This window comes from Schistocerca gregaria, chromosome 10, assembly GCF_023897955.1.
Source record: "Schistocerca gregaria isolate iqSchGreg1 chromosome 10, iqSchGreg1.2, whole genome shotgun sequence".
NCBI lineage: Eukaryota > Metazoa > Arthropoda > Insecta > Orthoptera > Acrididae > Schistocerca > Schistocerca gregaria.
Window position 1 is genome coordinate 122,702,569 of NC_064929.1, and position 19,326 is coordinate 122,721,894.

The 19,326-nt window shown below is 44.1% G+C and overlaps 1 protein-coding gene across 1 annotated transcript in view; it reads right to left on the reverse strand.

Moving 5' to 3' along the window:
* The window catches only part of LOC126293466 (uncharacterized), a 37,570-nt gene extending 25,418 nt beyond the window's left edge, over window positions 1-12,152 (reverse strand). The window contains exons 1-2 of the mRNA XM_049986708.1: window positions 12,009-12,152; window positions 2,818-2,944 (exon numbers count right to left, since the gene is read on the reverse strand). Coding sequence (XP_049842665.1) covers window positions 2,818-2,944; window positions 12,009-12,103 — 222 coding nt within the window. The 5' untranslated portion in view covers window positions 12,104-12,152. The remainder of the gene's footprint in view (window positions 1-2,817; window positions 2,945-12,008) is intronic.
* Between the last annotated feature and the right edge of the window lie 7,174 nt (window positions 12,153-19,326).

Here is a 19,326-nt window from a genome sequence, read left to right on the forward strand (position 1 = left end):
ATACAGACAAGAGTGGAGAACCGCTTAGTAATTAAATCACTGAAGACTAAGGAGTCTCATGGAAATGATGGAGTGCCTAGCAGAATATGAAAGTACTGTGCTGCACATGTTAGCTCTGTACTTAGCCATATCTGTAATTTCTCCTTTAGGAACGATCACTTTCCTCCTCGATTATAGTACTCAGTAGTAAAGCCACTTTATAACAAGGGAGAAAGGGATAATGTAGATAATTTTAGACCTGTTTCTATGCCATCAGTATTTGCTAAAGTTATTGAAAAGGCTGTGTATATAAGGATAATTTATTATTTTATATCACATAATTTGCCATGAAATGTACAGCTGGGCCTTAGAAATCGTTTAACAACTGACAAAGCTACATTCTCTTTTCTCTGTTAGGTACTGGATGGGTTAAACAAGAGGTTCCGACCACTCGGCATATTTTTTCGTTTAAGTAAGACGTTTGATTGTGTTAATCAGGAAATATTGATCCAGAAGTAGAACAATTACAGAATATGCTGAGTAACTCACAATTGCTTCACCTCTTACTTTATGAAGAGGCAGCAAAAAATCATTATTGACGGTTTTGAGAATGGCTGTGATGTGGGATATGAGTGGGGTGCAGTCAAATGTGGGATGCCCCAAGGATCAGTGTTGGGGCCACTCCTGTTCCTTATCTATATAAATGATATGCCCTCTAGTGTTACAGGTAACTCTAAAGTATTTCTGTTTGCTGATGACACTAGCTTGGTAGTAAAGGATGTTGTGTGCAACACTGGCCCTGTTTCAAACAGAGCTGTTCATGACATAAGTTAATGGCTTGTAGAAAATAAGCTGACGCTAAATCACAGTAAGACAAAGTTTTTACTGTTTCTAACACACCATCAATTTCACAGACAGGGCGCATGATTAGTGAAACTGAACAGTTAAAATTTCTAGGCGTTCAGATAGATAGTAAGCTGTCGTGGAAAGCCCACGTTCAGAATTTTGTTCAAAGACTTGTAAGTAGGCTGTTTAGGTTTTTTTTTATTGGTAACACCAGATAGCGTTCTGTATGAAAATCACTGGCTGTGCTGTGTGCAGTCTGTGGCTGGTTGGCATTGTTGTAATACTCGCCATTGTAGTGTTGGGCAGCGGCAGCTGGATGTTAACAGCGCGTGGTGTTGCGCAGTTGGAGGGTGACAGCCTAAAGGCCGAAATACAAAATGTCTTTTTCCAAAGCTGTTTCACAGAGGAAGACTGCACTGTAGTTCCTTCCCTAGATTGTCGTGCAGATGACAAAATGGTAGATATCGAAATAGACGACAGAGGGATAGAGATACAATTAAAATCGCTCAAAAGAGGAAAGGCCGCTAGACCTGATGGGATACCAGTTCGATTTTACATAGAGTGCGCGAAGGAACTTGCCCCCATTCTTGCACCGGTGTACCGTAGGTCTCTAGAAGAGCGTAGCGTTTCAAAGGATTGGAAAATGGCACAGGTCATCCCCGTTTTCAAGAAGGGACTTCGAACAGATGTGCAGAACTATAGACCTATATCTCTAACGTCAATCGAATTTTGGAAGACGTATTATGTTCGAGTATGATGGCTTTTCTGGAAATTAGAAATCTACACTGTAGGAATCAGCATGGATTTCGAAAGAGACGGTCGTGTGAAACCCAGCTCGCTCTATTCGTCCACGAGACTCAGAGGGCCATAGACACGGGTTCATAGGTAGATGTTTCTTGACTTCCACAAGGCGTTCGATACAGTACCCCACAGACGTTTAATGATCAAAGTAAGAACATATGGACTATCAGACCAATTGTTTGATTGGACTGAAGAGTTCCTAGATAACTGAACGCAGCATGTCATTCTCAATGGAGAGAAGTCATCCGAAGTAAGAGTGATTTCAGGTGTGCCGCAGGGGAGTGTCATAGGACCGTTGCTATTCACAATAGACATAAATGACCTTGTGGATGACATCGGAAGTTCACTGAGCATTTTTGCGGATGATGCTGTGGTATATCGAGAGGTTATAACAATGGAAAATCGTACTGAAATGCAGGAGAATCTACAGCGAATTGATACGTGGTGCAGGGAATGGCAATTGAATCTCAATGTAGACAAGTGTAATGTGCAGCGAATACACGGAAAGATAGATCCCTTATCATTTAGCTACAATATAGTAGGTCAGCAACTGGAAGCAGTTAATTCCATTAATTATCTGGGAGTACACATTAGGAGTGATTTAAAATGGAATGATCATATGAAGTTGATCGTCGGTAAAGCAGATGCCAGACTGAGATTTATTGGAAGAATCCGAAGGAAATGCAATCCGAAAACAAAGAAAGTATGATACAGTACGCTTGTTCGACCACTGCTTGCATACTGCTCAGTGGGGTGGGATCCGTACCAGATAGGGTTGATAGAGGAGATAGAGAAGATCCAACGGAGAACAGCGCGCTTCGTTACAGGATCGTTTAGTAATCGCGAAAGCGTTACGGAGATAATACATAAACTCCAGTGGAAGACTCTGCAGGAGATACGCTCAGTAGTTCGGTACGCGCTTTTGTTAAAGTTTCGAGAATACACGTTCACCGAAGAGTCAGTCAGTATATTGCTCCCTCCTACTCATATCTCGCGAAGAGACAATGAGGATAAAATCAGAGAGATTAGAGCCCACACGGAAGCATACCGACAATCCTTTATTCCACGAACAATAGGAGACTGGAACAGAAGGGAGAACCGATAGAGGTACTCAGGGTACCCTCCGCCACACACCGTCAGGTGGCTTGCGGAGTATGGATGTATATGTAGGTGTAGATGCAGAAGACTCACCACGCTGAAGTTCTGGACGAGGTCTGGCAACTGCAGAGGGTCGAGTCCTGCCGTGATGAAGAAGTCCTTGATCTGGGGGGTGATCTCGTCGAAGTATTCGTTGATGTTCGCTTGCGTCCTTTTCATCCTGCAAAGGACAACGGCATTGAAGTCTCACACAGAAATGAGCAAGATAATTTGAGCACACATCAAATAGTAACCGAACAAGTGTCTGTTACTTCGGGAACGGATTTTACAACTCAGGTATACACTGTGCGATCAAAAGTATCCGGAGACTCCCAAAAACATACATTTTTCATATTAGGTGCATTGTGCTGCCACCTACTGCTGGTACTGCAAATCAGCGACTTCAGTACGCATTAGACATCGTGAGAGAGCAGAATGGGACGCTCCACCAACTCGCGGACTTACAGCGTGGTCATGTGTCACTTGTGTCATACGTCTGTACGCGAGATTTCCACACTCCTAAATATCCCTAGGTCCACTGTTTCCGAGGTTATAGTGAAGTGGAAACGTTAAGGGACACGTACAGCACAAAAACATACAGGCCGATCTATTCTGTAGACTGACAGAGACTGGCGACAACGTGTAATAGGCACCTCGGTGTTTGGCCATGCGGTGCATTTGACCTGCGGTCGTAGCACGGTGGCACTGGCAGCAGTCCACATATGCAGACGTGTGTTCGTTCGTGTCAGAGTACGGTAAAGCGAGTAAGTATACACACGTTTTCAGACGTGCTAGCCGGTCGCGGTGGCCGTGCGGTTCTGGCGCTGCAGTCCGGACACCCGGGACTGCTACGGTCGCAGGTTCGAATCCTGCCTCGGGCATAGGTGTGTGTGATGTCCTTAGGTTAGCTATGTTTAAGTAGTTCTAAGTTCTAGGGGACTTATGGCCTAAGATGTTGAGTCCCATAGTGCTCAGAGCCATTTGAACTTTTTTTTTTTCAGACTTGCTAATGGTGACTGTATGTTGAAAATGGCTCAAAGAACACATATTGATGACGTTATGAGGGGTAGAATACTAGGGCGACTGGAGACTGGTCAAACACAGCAGGTCGTAGGATGGGCCTTCCGTGTGCCACAAAATGTAATCTCAAAGTTATGGCAACGATTCCAGCAGACAGGAAACGTGTCCAGGCGCTACAGTACGGGACGTCTACAGTGGATAACACCACAAGAAGACCGATATCTCACCATCAGTGCCTGCATACGACCACGGAGTACTGCAGGTAGCCTTGCTCGGGACCTTACCGCAGCCACTGGAACAGTAGTCTCCACAGTCTACAGACGACTGAACAGACACGGTTTATTGGCCTGGAGAAGTGCAAAGTGCATTCCACTGACCCCTCGTCACAGGAGAGCCCGTAAAGGCTGGTGTCAAGAAGACAGTACATGGTCATTGGAACAGTGGTCCCAGGTTACATTCACGGACGAGTCCTGGTATAGTCTGAATGTGATTCTCTGCGGGTTTTCATCTGGCATTAACCCGATACCAACCCCTTAATTAGCTTGAAAAGGACCTATATGGAGGTCGTGGTTTGATGATGTAGGGTGGGATTGGTGCGCGTACACCTCTGCATGTCTTTGATAGAGGAAATGTAACAGGTCAGGTGTATCGGGACATCATTTTGCACCAGCACGTACGTCTTTTCCGGGGGTGCAGAGACACACATCTGTGCCAACCTTTACCGAATTTTACCACTGCTGTCCATTTTGCAACCGATCGGATCTTACAAGGGTGAGTGAAATGGAAACCTTACATTTCTAATAACAGATCGAAATTTCGCGCCGTCGTCCTGTAAGTTGGTAAGCGTGTGACAAACATCGTGCAAAAAATGGCCTGTAGGTGGGAGCATAGTGCAGATGGACACATACTATCGTAGTGTCAGTATAAAGATGGCCCTCCCACTTGTGGCTTGCACCAGGGAAGAACAACGTTCTGTTATTCTGTTTTTGCGTAGTTAAGGTGTGAAACCTATTGAAATTCATCGACGAATGAAGGTTCAGTACGGTGATGCATGTTTGTCATAGCAGCAAGTCTACGAATGGAGTAGGAAGTTCGCAAATGGTATGACTTCAGTGGAACATGCTCCTCGTCCAGGTCAGGCACAACGAGTTGTGACTCCACAGAACATTGCAGCAGTTGAAGTCATAGTGAAGGTAAACAGCCCAGCGACATTGTGCATGATGTGCACCAATTTCACCAAGTACGAGGGCTATCCACAAAGTACATTACGTTTTGGAATTAAAAATAAATAAAGTATTGGAAATTTTTTATTATATACAGATGAAAGCCACACTTAAATACTTCTTTTCTACATACAGGGAGTTTCAAAAATGACCGATATATTTGAAACGGCAATAAAAACTAAACGAGCAGCGATAGAAATACAGCGTTTGTTGCAATATGCTTGGGACAACAGTACGTTTTCAGGCGGACAAACTTCCCAAGTTACAGTAGTTACAATTTTCAACAACAGATGGCGCTGCAAGTGATGTGAAAGATATAGAAGACAACGCAGTCTGTGGGTGCGCCATTCTGTACGTCGTCTTTCTGCTGTAAGAGTGTGCTGTTCACAACGTGCAAGTGTGCTGTGGACAACATGGTTTATTCCTTAGAACAGAGGATTTTGCTGGTGTTGGAATTCCACCATCTAGAACACAGTGTTGTTGCAACAAGACCAAGTTTTCAACGGAGGTTTAATGTAACCAAAGGACCGAAAAGCAATACAATAAAGGATCTGTTTGAAAAATTTCAACGGACTGGGAACGTGACGGATGAACGTGCTGGAAAGGTAGGGCGACCGCGTACAGCAACCACAGAGGGCAACGCGCAGCTAGTGCAGCAGGTGATCCAACATCAGCCTCGGGTTTCCCTTCGCCGTGTTGCAGCTGCGGTCCAAATGACGCCAACGTCCACATATCGTCTCACGCGCCAGAGTTTACACCACTATCCATACAAAATTCAAACGCGGCAACCTCTCAGCGCCGCTACCATTGCTGCACGAGAGACATTCGCTAACGATATAGTGCACAGGATTGATGACGGCGATATGCATGTGGGCAGCATTTGGTTTACTGACGAAGCTTATTTTTACCTCGACGGCTTCGTCAATAAACAGAACTGGCGCATATGGGGAACCAAAAAGCCCCATGTTGCAGTCCCATCGTCCCTGCATCCTCAAAAAGTACTGGTCTGGGCCGCCATTTCTTCCAAAGGAATCATTGGCCCATTTTTCAGATCCGAAACGATTACTGCATCACGCTATCTGGACATTCTTTGTGAATTTGTGGCGGTACAAACTGCCTTAGACGACACTGCGAACACCTCGTGGTTTATGCAAGATGGTGCCCGGCCACATCGCTCGGCCGACGTCTTTAATTTCCTGAATGAATATTTCGATGATCGTGTGATTCCTTTGGGCTATCCGAAACATACAGGAGGCGGCGTGGAATGGCCTCCCTATTCGCCAGACATGAACCCCTGTGACTTCTTTCTGTGGGGACACTTGAAAGACCAGGTGTACCGCCAGAATCCAGAAACAGTTGAATAGCTGAAGCAGTACATCTCATCTGCATGTGAAGCCATTCCGCCAGACACGTTGTCAAAGGTTTCGGGTAATTTCATTCAGAGACTACGCCATATTATTGCTACGCATGGTGGATATGTGGAAAATATCGTACTATAGAGTTTCCCAGACCGCAGCGCCATCTGTTGTTGACAATTGTAACTACTGTAATTTCGAAAGTCTGTCTGCCTGAAAATGTACTGTTGTCCCAAGCATATTGCAACAAACGGTGTATTTCTATCGCTGCTCGTTTAGTTTGTATTGCCGTTTCAAATATACCGGTCATTTTTGAAACACACTGTAGTTTCCATTTAAATTAAGGCACTTATCTTAGCGTTGGACGAGCTTGGAAATTCCTTCGTCGTAAAATTCGGCCGCCTGCGCCTTCAACCACGTGGATACCTCTTCTTGAAGCTGTGCGTCGTCATCAAAACGCTGCACAGCCAGCCACTTCTTCATTGCTGGGAATAAGTGGAAGTCGCTCGGTGCCAGGTCGGGACTGTACGGCGGATGAGGAAACAAATCCCACTTAAAAGATTCGAGAACTTCACGAGTGGCATATGCCGTGTGGGCCCGGGCGTTGTCGTGAATCAGCATCATCTTTGAGCCAACTTTCCCTTGCGCTTGTTTTGTATTGCTCTTCTGATGTTGTGCAGAGTTTGGAAATACCTTTGAGAGTTTATTGGAGTGCGTCTTTCCAGGAAATCCACAAAAATCACACCTTTTCTGTCCCAAAAGAAGCGGTAACCACGTGGTTGAAGGCGCAGGTGGCCGAATTTTACGACGAAGGAATTACCAAACTCGTCCATCGCTACGGTACGTGCCTTAATTTAAATGGCAACTTTGTAGAAAAGTTGTATTTAAGTGTGGCTTTCATCTGTATATAATAAAAAAATTCCAATACTTTCTTTATTTTTAATTCCAAAATGTAATGTACTTTGAGGATAACCCTCGTATCTGCAAGATGGGTGCCACGGCAGCTGACTCCTGAAATGAGAGAACGACGTGTTGATGCTTGTGGTTCTTCGGCACTTTGAACGAGAAAGTGATGGCCCCCTTGCAAGAATCGTTACTGGGAACGAAACCTGGGTTCACTTCCACCAACCGGAAACGGAGAGAGCAAGCAACCCAGACCTTGCCCCAAGTGATTTCCATATGTTTGGACCACTCAAAGACGCAACGGGCAGTAAGAAGTTACGTTCTGATGAAGAGGTACGCCACGCGGAGCATGAGTGGTTGCGCGGACTACCAAAAGAATTTTTTTCTAAAGGAATTTATGCACTTTGTAAGCGCTGGAGGACTCGCATTGGTCATGGGGGAGATTATGTTGAAAAGTTATACAGCTTTGTACCACTTCTGCACAATAAATACTATTTAAAAAAATATTGAAGGTTATCATTTGACTCACCCTCGTACTTTCTGGACAACCCTCGTATTATGTTAACAGTATTAATAATTTGTGATCATCAGTTCCCTAGACTTAGAAGTATTTAAACCTAACTAACCTAAGGACATCACACACATCCATGCCCAAGGCAGGATTCGAACCTGCAGCAGCGCGGTTCCGGACCGTAGCGCCTAGAACCGCTCGGCCATAGCCGCCTGCTTGCCCCAATCGCTCCAGGCAAGTGCCGGGATGGTTCCTTTGAAAGGACACAGCCGACGTACTTCCCTACCCTTCCCTAATCTGATGAGCCGATGACCTCGCAGTTTGGTCTCCTCCTGCCCATATCAACCCAACCCAACTTCTGGCTGTTGTGTCCAGCACTCAAATTGCTAACTTAGCTGCATTGAAATCACGCAGTGCGCAACACACTCTGAATGTGACCCTGGAAACACTTTGGTCAGTTGTGAAACATGGTGTTTCTCGATTTCAACTTGTTGCAGAAAAGTGTGGAAAGCATAGTGAACGTGTTTAGCGCCAATCCCACCGAAATTAATAATCCGATTTGATTTTGACTGATGCTTTTTATGCGGTTTTTGGCCTCAGGACAATTAAAAACCGCTTTTTCCCATCCGTCGCGATATGATGTTGCCGTGGTTGATGAGCTTACGTAACTAACAGTACCACACCTATACACCCATGCACACTGAGTAGTTCAGTTTGTTTAATGTCAAACGTACACCTTGGGCGTTGTTGTATGATACGTTTGTCATTTGTAGTCGACCACTATTATATTATTATGCTTACCGTTGCAACATTTTTTAGCTACTCGTATTTATTTTTCTCCTGCCATATGTTTTCCCCCTTCTCCGACAATATTCCGTTGAAACTTGACGTAATTTAATTTTATATATCTACCCATATAGTCCGCAAGCCACCGAACGGTGTGTGGCGGAGGGCACTTTACCTGCCACTGTCATTACCTCCCTTTCCTCTCCTATTCACGCATGGTTCGCGGGAAGAATGACTGCCGGAAAGCCTCCGTGCGCGCTCGAATCTCTCTAATTTTACATTCGTGATCTCCTCGGGAGTTATAAGTAGGGGGAAGCAATATATTCGATACCTCATCCAGAAACGCACCCTCTCGAAACCTGGCGAGCAAGCTTCACCGCGATGCGGAGCGCCTCTCTTGCAGAATCTGCCACTTGAGTTTGCTAAACATCTCCGTAACGCTATCACGCTCACCAAATAACCCTGTGATGAAACGCGCCGCTCTTCTTTGGATCTTCCCTATCTCATCTGTCAACCCGACCTGGTACAGATCCCACACTGATAAGCGATACTCAAATATAGGTCGAACGAGTGTTTTGAAAGCCACCTCCTTTGTTGATAGACTACATTTTTTAAGGGCTTTCCCAATGAATCTAAACCTGGCACCCACCTTACCAACAATTAATTTTATATCATCATTCCACTTCAGATCGTTGCGTACGCATACTCCCAGATATTTTACAGAAGTAACTGCTATCAGTGTTTGTTTCGCTATCATATAATCATACAATAAAGGATCCTTCTTTCTATGTACTCGCAATACATTACATTTGTCTATTTTAAGGGTCAGTTGCCACTCCCTGCTCCAAGTGCCTATCCGCTGCAGATCTTCCTGCATTTAGCTACAATTTTCTGGTGCTGCAACCTCTCTGTATACTACAGCATCATCCACGAAAAGTCGCATGGAACTTCCGACACTGTCTACTCGATCATTTATGTTGTGAAAAGAAATGGTCCCATAACACTCACCTGTGGCACGCCAGAGGTTACTTTAACGTCTGTAGACGTCTATCCATTGAGAACAACATGCTGTGTTCTGTTCGCTAAAAACTCTTCAGTCCTGCCACGGAGCTGGTCAGATATTCCGTTCTTACTTTGTTTATCAGGCGACATTGCGGAACTGCATCGAACGCCTTCCGGAAGTCAAGGAAAATGGCATATAACTGGGAGCCTGTCTCTAATATTCTGTGGGTCTCAGACTGGTTCAAATGGCTCTGAGCACTATGGGACTTAACATCTGTGGTCATCAGTCCCCTAGAACTTAGAACTACTTAAACCTAACTAAGCTAAAGACATTAGACACATCAATGCCCGAGGCAGGATTCGAACATGCGAGCATAGCGGTCGCGCGCTTCCAGGCTGTAGCACGTAGAAGCGCTCGGCCACTCCAGCCGGCTCCCTAGATCTCATGAACAAATAAAGCGAGCTGGGTTTCACACGATCGCTGTTTCCGGAATCCATGTTGATTCCTACAGAGTAGATTTTAGGTTTCGCGTACAAAAAACAGTTCTAAAATTCTACAACAGACCGATGTCAGAGATATAGACCTGTAGTTTTGCGCATCTGCTAGACGACCCTTCTTGCAAACTGGAACTACCTGTGCTCTTTTGCAATCTACTGCTACATCTACATGATTACTCTGCAATTCACATTTAAGTGCTTGGAAGAGGTTTCATCGAACCGCAATCATACTATCTCTCTACCATTCCGCTCCCGAACAGCGCGCGGGAAAAACGAGCATCTAAACGTTTCTGTTCGAGCTCTGAATTCTCTTATTTTATTTTCATGATCATACCTACCTATGTAGGTTGGGCTCAACAAAATATTTTCGCATTCGGAAGAGAAAGTTGGTGATTGAAATTTCGTAAATAGATCTGGCCGCTACGAAAAACATCTTTGCTTTAATGACTTCCATCCGAACTCGCTTATCATATCTGCCACACACTCTCCCCTATTACGTGATAATACAAAACGAGTTGCCCTTTTTGCACCCTTTCGATGTCCTCTGTCAATCCCTCCTGGTAAGGATCCTAACCGCGCAGCAATATTCCAACACAGGACGGACGAGTTTAGTGTAAGCTGTCTCTTTAGTGGACTTGTTGCATCTCCTAAGTGTCCTGCCAATGAAACGCAACCTTTGGCTTGTCTTCCCCACAATATTATCTAAGTGGTCTTTCCAACTGAAGTTGTTCGTAATTTTAACACCCAGGTACTTAGTTGAATTGACAGCCTTGAGAATTGTACTATTTATCGAGTAATTGAATTCCAACTGATTTCTTTTGGAACTCATGTGGATCACCTCACACTTTTCGTTATTTAGCGTCAACTGCCACCTTCCACACCATACAGCAATCTTTTCTAAATCGCTTTGAAACTGATACTGGTCTTCAGATGACCTTACTAGACGGTAAATTACAGCATCATCTGCGAACAATCTAAGAGAACTGCTCAGATTGTCACCCCAGTCATTTATATAGATCAGGAACAGCAGAGGTTCCAGGACGCTTCCCTGGGGAACACTTGATTTCATTTCAGTTTTACTCGATGATTTGCCGTCTATTACTACGAACTGCGAATCCAGTCGCACAACTGAGACGATACCGCATAGGCGCGCAGCTTGATTAGAAGTCGTTTGTGAGGAACGGTGTCAAAAGCTTTTCGGAAATCTAGAAATACGGAATTAACATGAGATCCCCTGTTGATAGCGGCCATTACTTCGTGCGAATAAAGAGCTAGCTGCGTTGCACAAGAGCGATGTTTTCTGAAGCCATGGTGATTACGTATCAATAGATCGTTTCCTTAGAGGTGATTCATAATGTTTGAATGCAGTATATGCTCCAAAACACTACTGCAAACCGACGTCAATTATATAGGTCTGTAGTTAGATGGATTACTCCTACTACCATTCATGAACACTGGTGCGACCTGCGCAATTTTCCAATCTGCAGGTACAGATCTATCGGTGAGCGTGCGGTTGTATATGATTGCTGGGTATGGAGCTATTGTATCAGCGTAATCAGAAAGGAACTAAATCGGTGTACAATCTGGACCTGAAGACTTGCCAGTATCAAGCGATTTGAGTTGCTTCACAACCTCTAAGGTATCTACTTCTAAGAAACTCATGCTAGCAGCTGTCAGTGTTTCAAATTCTGGAATATTCCATTCGTCTTCCCCGGTGAAGGAATTTCGGAAAACTGCGTCCAATAACTACGCTTTACAATCATTCGGAAGCTTTAATTAAAATTACCCTGTATGTCTTCCCACTCTGCAGATAGCAGCGCCGATAATACTGTCTGTACCTTGCGATACCACTCCGATATGGATTCCATTTTACCACCAAAGTGAATGGTAGCAGACAGAGCTCAGTGGTAAGGAAGAGATCTGCCGATATGGTGCTATTGTCCGTACCTTGGCAAGTGTATCTTCCCACGCTGCGGATAGCAGGTGGTCGCGCCAATGGCGGCCAGGACGACGACGACCGCGAGCAGCCTCGATGATGCCATTGGAGCTCTGCGCGGGTCCCTTCAGGTAGTCCAACACCCGCGGCGAACAGGTGTTGTTGTTTATATACTTGGCAGCCCCAGGTGGGGGACGACTATCTGGACGGCAGATCGCACCACCTGTGGCGCCGGATGCGATGCTAATCTCTGGAGAGGCACTCTAGGGCCTTCCGTCAGGCGATAGCTCAAGTGGATCGGTCGTCACCATCACATGGTGCGGGAACAGATGTTGATAGGCGCGACTAACCACGCGTGATAAGCTCGGTATCCAAGGACTTTGCCTCCCAACACCCCGACATCCAACGTGCCCCACACAGGACATTCTTGAACCAGATATACAATAAAGAGGCACAAGCATGAGAAAATCAGTAGCAACTCACGAGCACATCACAGAACATAAAATATTTTTAGCAACTAGAAGATATTATTAATCCTAGAACGCCTAAGGGGGGGGGGGGGGGCGGTTCATTGAACCCACATTTTTTTATGTACCCTGCTTTTGCCCAAGTAACTTTCATACTACATATTCCCTTTGAGTTATTGTTTGTTGGCTATTTTATGAAACATTAATGTCAATATGTTTTACAGAAAATTCCTGCTTTGACCGAAAAAATAAATAAACTTATTATGGGTCCAACAAACCCTCCCCCCTTAGGCTTCCATGCTATAGAAAATTTCCCTTTTGGTATTTCTCATCTCTACAACCATGCAAGTTAGTTTCTCGTCGGTTGGTATTCTTGATATTCACAACAATCGGTTTATTTTCAGAGGGAGTGACTGTTGATGTCAGTCAGCTGTTATTTATCTCGTAAACTTGCAGTCAGTTAGTGCAGTTCCCAACACACAGGCCTCCAGTAACTTTGGTGTCCTACACAGCTAAAACGAGACCAAGTAAAAATTTACTGATGTTTACTGATGTTGTGAACAATGCACCAAGATAATGGCACTGTTGGAGGAGAGAAAAATAAAACCGAGATAAATGCATATTATAATTCCACTAAAGGTGGAATTAATACAATTCATCAAATTGCGTGTATGTACACCTGCAGGAGGGAAACAAAGAGATGGCCTCTATCTGTATTTTACTCCCTCATCGACATTTGTGCTATCAATGCAACCACCATATTCATCCAGAAACATCCAAGATGGAATGAAAAGAAACACAACAAACGGAAACTTTATCTTCTGCAAGCTGGGATGGAACTAGTGAAATTACAGGCAGAAGAAAGAAGTGCAAATGCAAGAGGGTTATCTAACCAAATTGTTCAATCAATGGAGACTATTCTACAAAAGAAAACCAAAGAAGTGACAACAGAAGCACGTCAGCCTCCTGCAAGGAACGGTCAGTGCCATATTTGTGTAAGAGAAGCTAAAACAAAGAAGCTGAAGTACAACAATATAAGTAAACCAAAACAGTCCTGTGGACAGTGTCATAAACATGTGTGTAACGCACATTCAGAAAAAATTATGAAGTGTGTCTCTTGCCTTGAAGTTGAGGACTCAGAGTAGTCTATTGTATATCAACACATCTGTATTTTGTATTGTAATATGTCAATTTTTTATTCGCTCAATCCAATATTTATAACAATTAACAACATTTATGAACTGATGCCTTAGTTAATGTACATAAACCATTTTGAAAGTTGTAATTTTTCGTCAATAAACTTATTTAATACCTGTGGGCTCGCCAAACCAACCCCTCCCCCCCCCCCCTTGGGCATCCCAGGTAGAAAAAAAGACTTGGGTGTCCTAGGTTTAAGTCCTCAAATTTTTTACTTAGATATCCTGTTACTCCTTGGGGGATATCAGTCCAGAAAAATATGCAATTTTTCATTGAACTCTAAAGTGTTACTGCAAAAAAATTCTACTCATTAAATTTTTATTGTTGAAGTGTAAAATTTAAAAATCCAAACATAATTTAGATGGATCAAAAATATACACAAGGTTCTGAACGAATGCATTTGATATAACATGCACCTCACTATTAATTTGGGGATCGTTTCTGCTAAGTTTGGTATTCTGTTAAAAATTTCCAGGCTCTCCATGAAGCAGCATTTCTCTGACGAGTTTTCAGTATAAAATGGCTGCGTTTTGGTACGTCGTTGTTGCTTTTCTACCAGAATCGTCCCCAAATGCGTCGACAGAACCACGGTTCTGTATCTTGTCCTAACTTTCTGTGACCGCCTGCAGCATTCACACTTTTCCTCCTTTCAAACACTCTGCTACGTTTCTAGCTTAGAATATCCCTAACTACTTCTTCTACTTCTTCACATCTACATCCACATGGATATTCTGTAAATCACATTTAAGTGCCTCTCAGCGGGTTCATCGAACCACCTTCACAATTTTCTATTACTCCAATCTCGTATAGCGCGCAGAAAGAACGAACACCTATATCTTTCCATGCTAGCTCTAATTTCCCTTATTTTATATGGTGATCGTTTCTCTCTATTTAGGTCTGTGCCAACAAAATATTTTCGCATTTGGAGGAGAAAGTTGGTGATTGGAATTTCTTGAGAAGATTCCTCCTCAACGAAAAACGCTTTTCTTTTAATGACGTCATTCCCAACTCCTGTATTTTTTCAGTGACAATCCTCTCCCCAACTTCGCGACAATACAAAACGTGCTGCCTCTCTTTGAACTTTTTCGATGTACCCTGTCAATCTGATCTGGTAAGGATTCCACTCCACGCAGCAGCATTCCAAAAGAGGACAGACAAGCGCAGTGCAGGCAGTTTCCTTAGTAGGTCTGTTAGGTTTTCTATGTGTCTTGCCAATAAAACGCACTCTTTGGTTAGCCTTCCCCACAACATTTTGTGTTTCTCCCAATTTAAGTTGTTCTTAAATGTAATTCCTAGGTACTTAGTTGAGTTTGCAGCCTTTAGATGTGACTGATTAATCGTGTAACCGAAGATTAACGGGTTTCTTTTACCACTCATGTGGATAAACTCACACTTTTCGTTATTTACGGTCAACTACCAATTTGCGCACCATACACATATCTTTTGTGAATCGTTTGTAATTTGTTTTGATCTTCTGATGACTTAATTAGTCGATAAATGACAGTGTCATCTGCCAACAATATAAGACGGCTGCTCATATTGACTCCCATGTCGTTTATATAGATAAGGAACAACAAAGTGTCTATAACACTACCTTGAGGAACGCCAGAAATCATTTGTTTTACTCAATGACTTCCCGTCAATTACTACGAACTGTGTCGTCTCTGACAGAAAATGAGGAATCCAGTCACATAAGTAAGACAATATTCCACAAACAGGCAATTTCACTACAAGCCACTTGTGTGGTACAGCCTTCCGGAAAACAAGAAATACGAATCAATTTCAAATCCCTTGTTGAGCACTCAATATTTCATGCTAGTACAGACGTAGTTGCGTACCACAAGAGCCATTTTTTCTAAATCCATGTTGACTGTGTGTCAATAGACAGTTTTCTTCAAGGCATTTCATAATGTTAGAATACAATATATGTTCCAAAATCCCACTGTATATCGACGTTAGTAATATGGGTCTGTAATTCAGTGCATTACTCCTTCTACGTTCTTTCACTATTGGTGTGACCTGTGCAACTTTCCAGTATTGGGTACGGATCTTTCGTCGAGTGAGCGGTTGTATATGATTGTTAAGTATGGAGATATTGCTTCATCATACTCTAAAAGGAACCTAATTGGTATACAGTTCGGAAGAGAAGACTTGCTTTTATTAAGTGATTTCAGTTGCTTCACTAGTTCGACAATACTTGTATTGTATTGTATGTATTGTATGTTAACCGCGGACCTAGAAACGACGGAGAGGCTCCGCCCCCGCCGCAGCCGCAGTGATCCACAACCCCTCGACGGCTACCGCAGTCCACTTCACCCCTCCGCCGCCCCACACCGAACCCAGGGTTACTGTGCGGTCTCACACCAGAAGAGTGTTGCCCCTATGTTTGCGTGGTAGAGTAATGGCTGTGTACGCGTACGTGGAGAACTTGTTTGCGCAGCAATCGCCGACATAGTGTAGCTGAGACGGAATAAGGGGAACCAGCCCGCATTCGCCGTGGCAGATGGAAAACTGCCTAAAAACCATCCGCAGACTGGCCGGCTCACCGGACCTCGACACAAGTCCGCCGGGCGGATTCGTGCCGGGGACCAGGCGCTCCTTCCCAGTCTGGAAAGCCGTGCGTTAGACCGAACGGCTAACTGGGCGGGCTTCCGAGGATACTTACTATTACGTTACTCATGTTGGCAGCTGTTCTTTATTATAATTCTGGAATATTTACTGCGTCTTCCTCTGTGAAGACATTTCGGAAGGGTGTGTTTAGTAACTCTGCTTTGGCAGCACTGTCTTCGATACTCTCCCCTCCTTAAATTTTGTGCACTACTGAGTACTGCCTTGCGTTTCCTGGAACGTGGAACAATAGCTCGGGTTTACGGAAGTGTTCAATTTCACCCAACTGCTTTAACCCATGACGTCATTAATATGGTAGAATCGGCTATTCTAAGCGTCTCCAATGTGGCACTTATGATTTCTCTACATACACATGACAACAAAGACGAAAATACGTATAAATAAGACAATAACGTCTCCCTGCAAAAATACGATCAAACTAAAGGAACAACAGTGGGAAAGTGTGGGTTTTAGGGAGGGGACAAGTTAAATATAACAGAAAAAAAAACACACCACGAGCTAAAATACACAGAACGACGAACCAACAATAATGACCTATATAGCTCAACCGCAGCTGACGATACCAAAACAGTGACGTCGACAGCGAAAACTACGAAAATTGGAGTCAGATATTTCAGTTCACCACAGCTGACGATACATAAACACAGATACCTACATTAAAACTCCTAAAATAGGAATCGGTGATTTCCATTGAGCTAAATAGGTCAACCTTAACTATTGACACGAAAAGTAGAACACCTACAACTACTAAAAACAAAATCAAAACCACAACACCTGAAAAAGACAAAAGTCAAACACCTCTACGTAAATTAAAACACATTCAATGCGCAATAAATACTCAAAACAGTACAACACGAGAAAAATAGACCCAAAAAGACAATTATTTACCACCAACACACACACACACACACACACACACACACACACACACACACACACACACACACACAGAGGGTACCATCAAACACAACAAGACGACATCTACAAACACAACCAACTCAAACTCTGCGTCGTAATGAATTCACACACAGCACCATTACGAGATGGGGTCAAAGCAGAAAGGTGAAATCGGACGCTTCCGTTGAGGTAACAGCTCTGTGTTGTGTTTGTCGTAGTTCACACCTACAGAATAAGAACGTAAGAATGGAAATATATGGCAAAGGAGTTCGGAAAGAAATGGATTTGCCCTAACAGCTTGGAAGCAGTCGCAGGAAAACACCTTTCACTCATGCTTCGACCTGATGCACGATCTCAGCTTTTCAGTTAAAGGCCGCGCAGTTAGAGGTGCCATGTCACTGATTGCGTGTCCCCTCCCGCCGAAGGTTCGAGTCCTTCCTAATGCGTGGTTATGTGTGTTTTTCTTAGAATAAGTTCGTCTAAGCAGTGTGTAAGTCTAAGGACTGATGACCTCAGCAGTTTGGTCACTAAGGAATTCACACACATTTGAACATTTTTTTCCGTTAAAAGCACTTTCACTGTAATTTTGTAATGCCATAAGATTGTCTACGCCAGAGCTAAGTACGAACTCATATACTTTCATTACAGCGCAACCAGCTGAACGTATTTATGACGGTGGTGTAATAACAAATGCAGATTTCCATAGGAAACAAATTGCACGTAGAGGTGGACACGGTCGCCAAAGATAGATGCACACTTGTCCTAATCCACTGTGCCTCCCAAAGTGACGAGACAACACGAACTCTATCTTGGTGATGGCGAGACTGATGTGGGTTCCATCTATCAGGGTTCCGAGGATACGAACCGGCCTCATTTAATCGTCGCGAAATGGTTGTGGCAGAGTCATGTATACCGGTAGCGGTTGCAAAATCTGCAGGTACCTCTCTAGGGATGAGATGTCTGTTCCTTTTCGTCATTACGTCTACGTATCGATCCTCCTGCGATGTGGTGGTCCATCTACGACCACCGCCATGTTTTCGGTTCAGCAGGTCAACAGTCGCAGGTCTTTTCGCCCTTAGGCATCTCCGCAGCCGTTGTTCACACCTGTCATCTATCGCCCGTGATGTACCAGAGTTGCCTCGGCGAGTGTTTGACAGAGCGCTATTTTGGCACATTATACTTTCACCATGATAACTCGCGAACGGTTTACAAACTTAGCTGTTTGAGAAATGTTGGCACCCCTGGCCCGAAAGCGATTGATGACGTCCCTCTCGACGTCACACTGTGGTGTTTCTTGGGACCCCTCGGCACGCGTTATACACTGAAGTGACAAAGAAACTGGCAGGGGCATGTGTATTAAAATATAGAGATATGCAAACAAACAGAATACAGCGCAGCGCTCGGCAACGCCTACATAAGACAAGTCACTGGCGCTGTTGTTCGATCTGTTACTGCTGCAATGGCAGGTTGTCAAGATTTTTTGTGTTACAGTCAGCGCACGGCTGCGATACAGCATCTCCGAGGTAGCGATGATGTGGGGATTTTCTCGTACGACCATTTCACGAGTGCACCGTGAATATCAGGAATCCGGCGAAATATCAAATCTCCGACACCGCTGCTGCCGGAAAAACATCTTACAAGAATAGGACCATTGACGACTGAAGAGAATCATTTGATATGACAGAAGTGCAATTCCTCCACAAATTAGTACATATTTGAATGCTTGGGCACCGCCAGTTTCGGTGTGCGAACTATTCAACGAAACATCCTCGATATCGGCTTTCGGAGCTGAAAGGCCACTCGTGTACTCTTGATGATGGCACAACACAGAGACTCGCAACTCGCCCGGGCCCGTGAACACCGACATTGGACTATTGATGACTGGAAACATATTACCTTGTCGGACGAGCCGCGTTTCAAATTGTATCGAGTGGAGGGACATGTACGGGTATGGAGACAACCTGATGCTGGCCGGTGTGGCCGTGCTGTTCTAGGCGCTTCAGTCTGGAACCGCGTGACCGCTATGGATGTGTGTGATGGCCTTAGGTTAGTAAAGTTTAAGTAGTTGTAAGTTCTAGGGGACTGATGACCACAGATGTTATGTCCCATAGTGCCTATGTAAGGTGTCAGGCCAATCTAA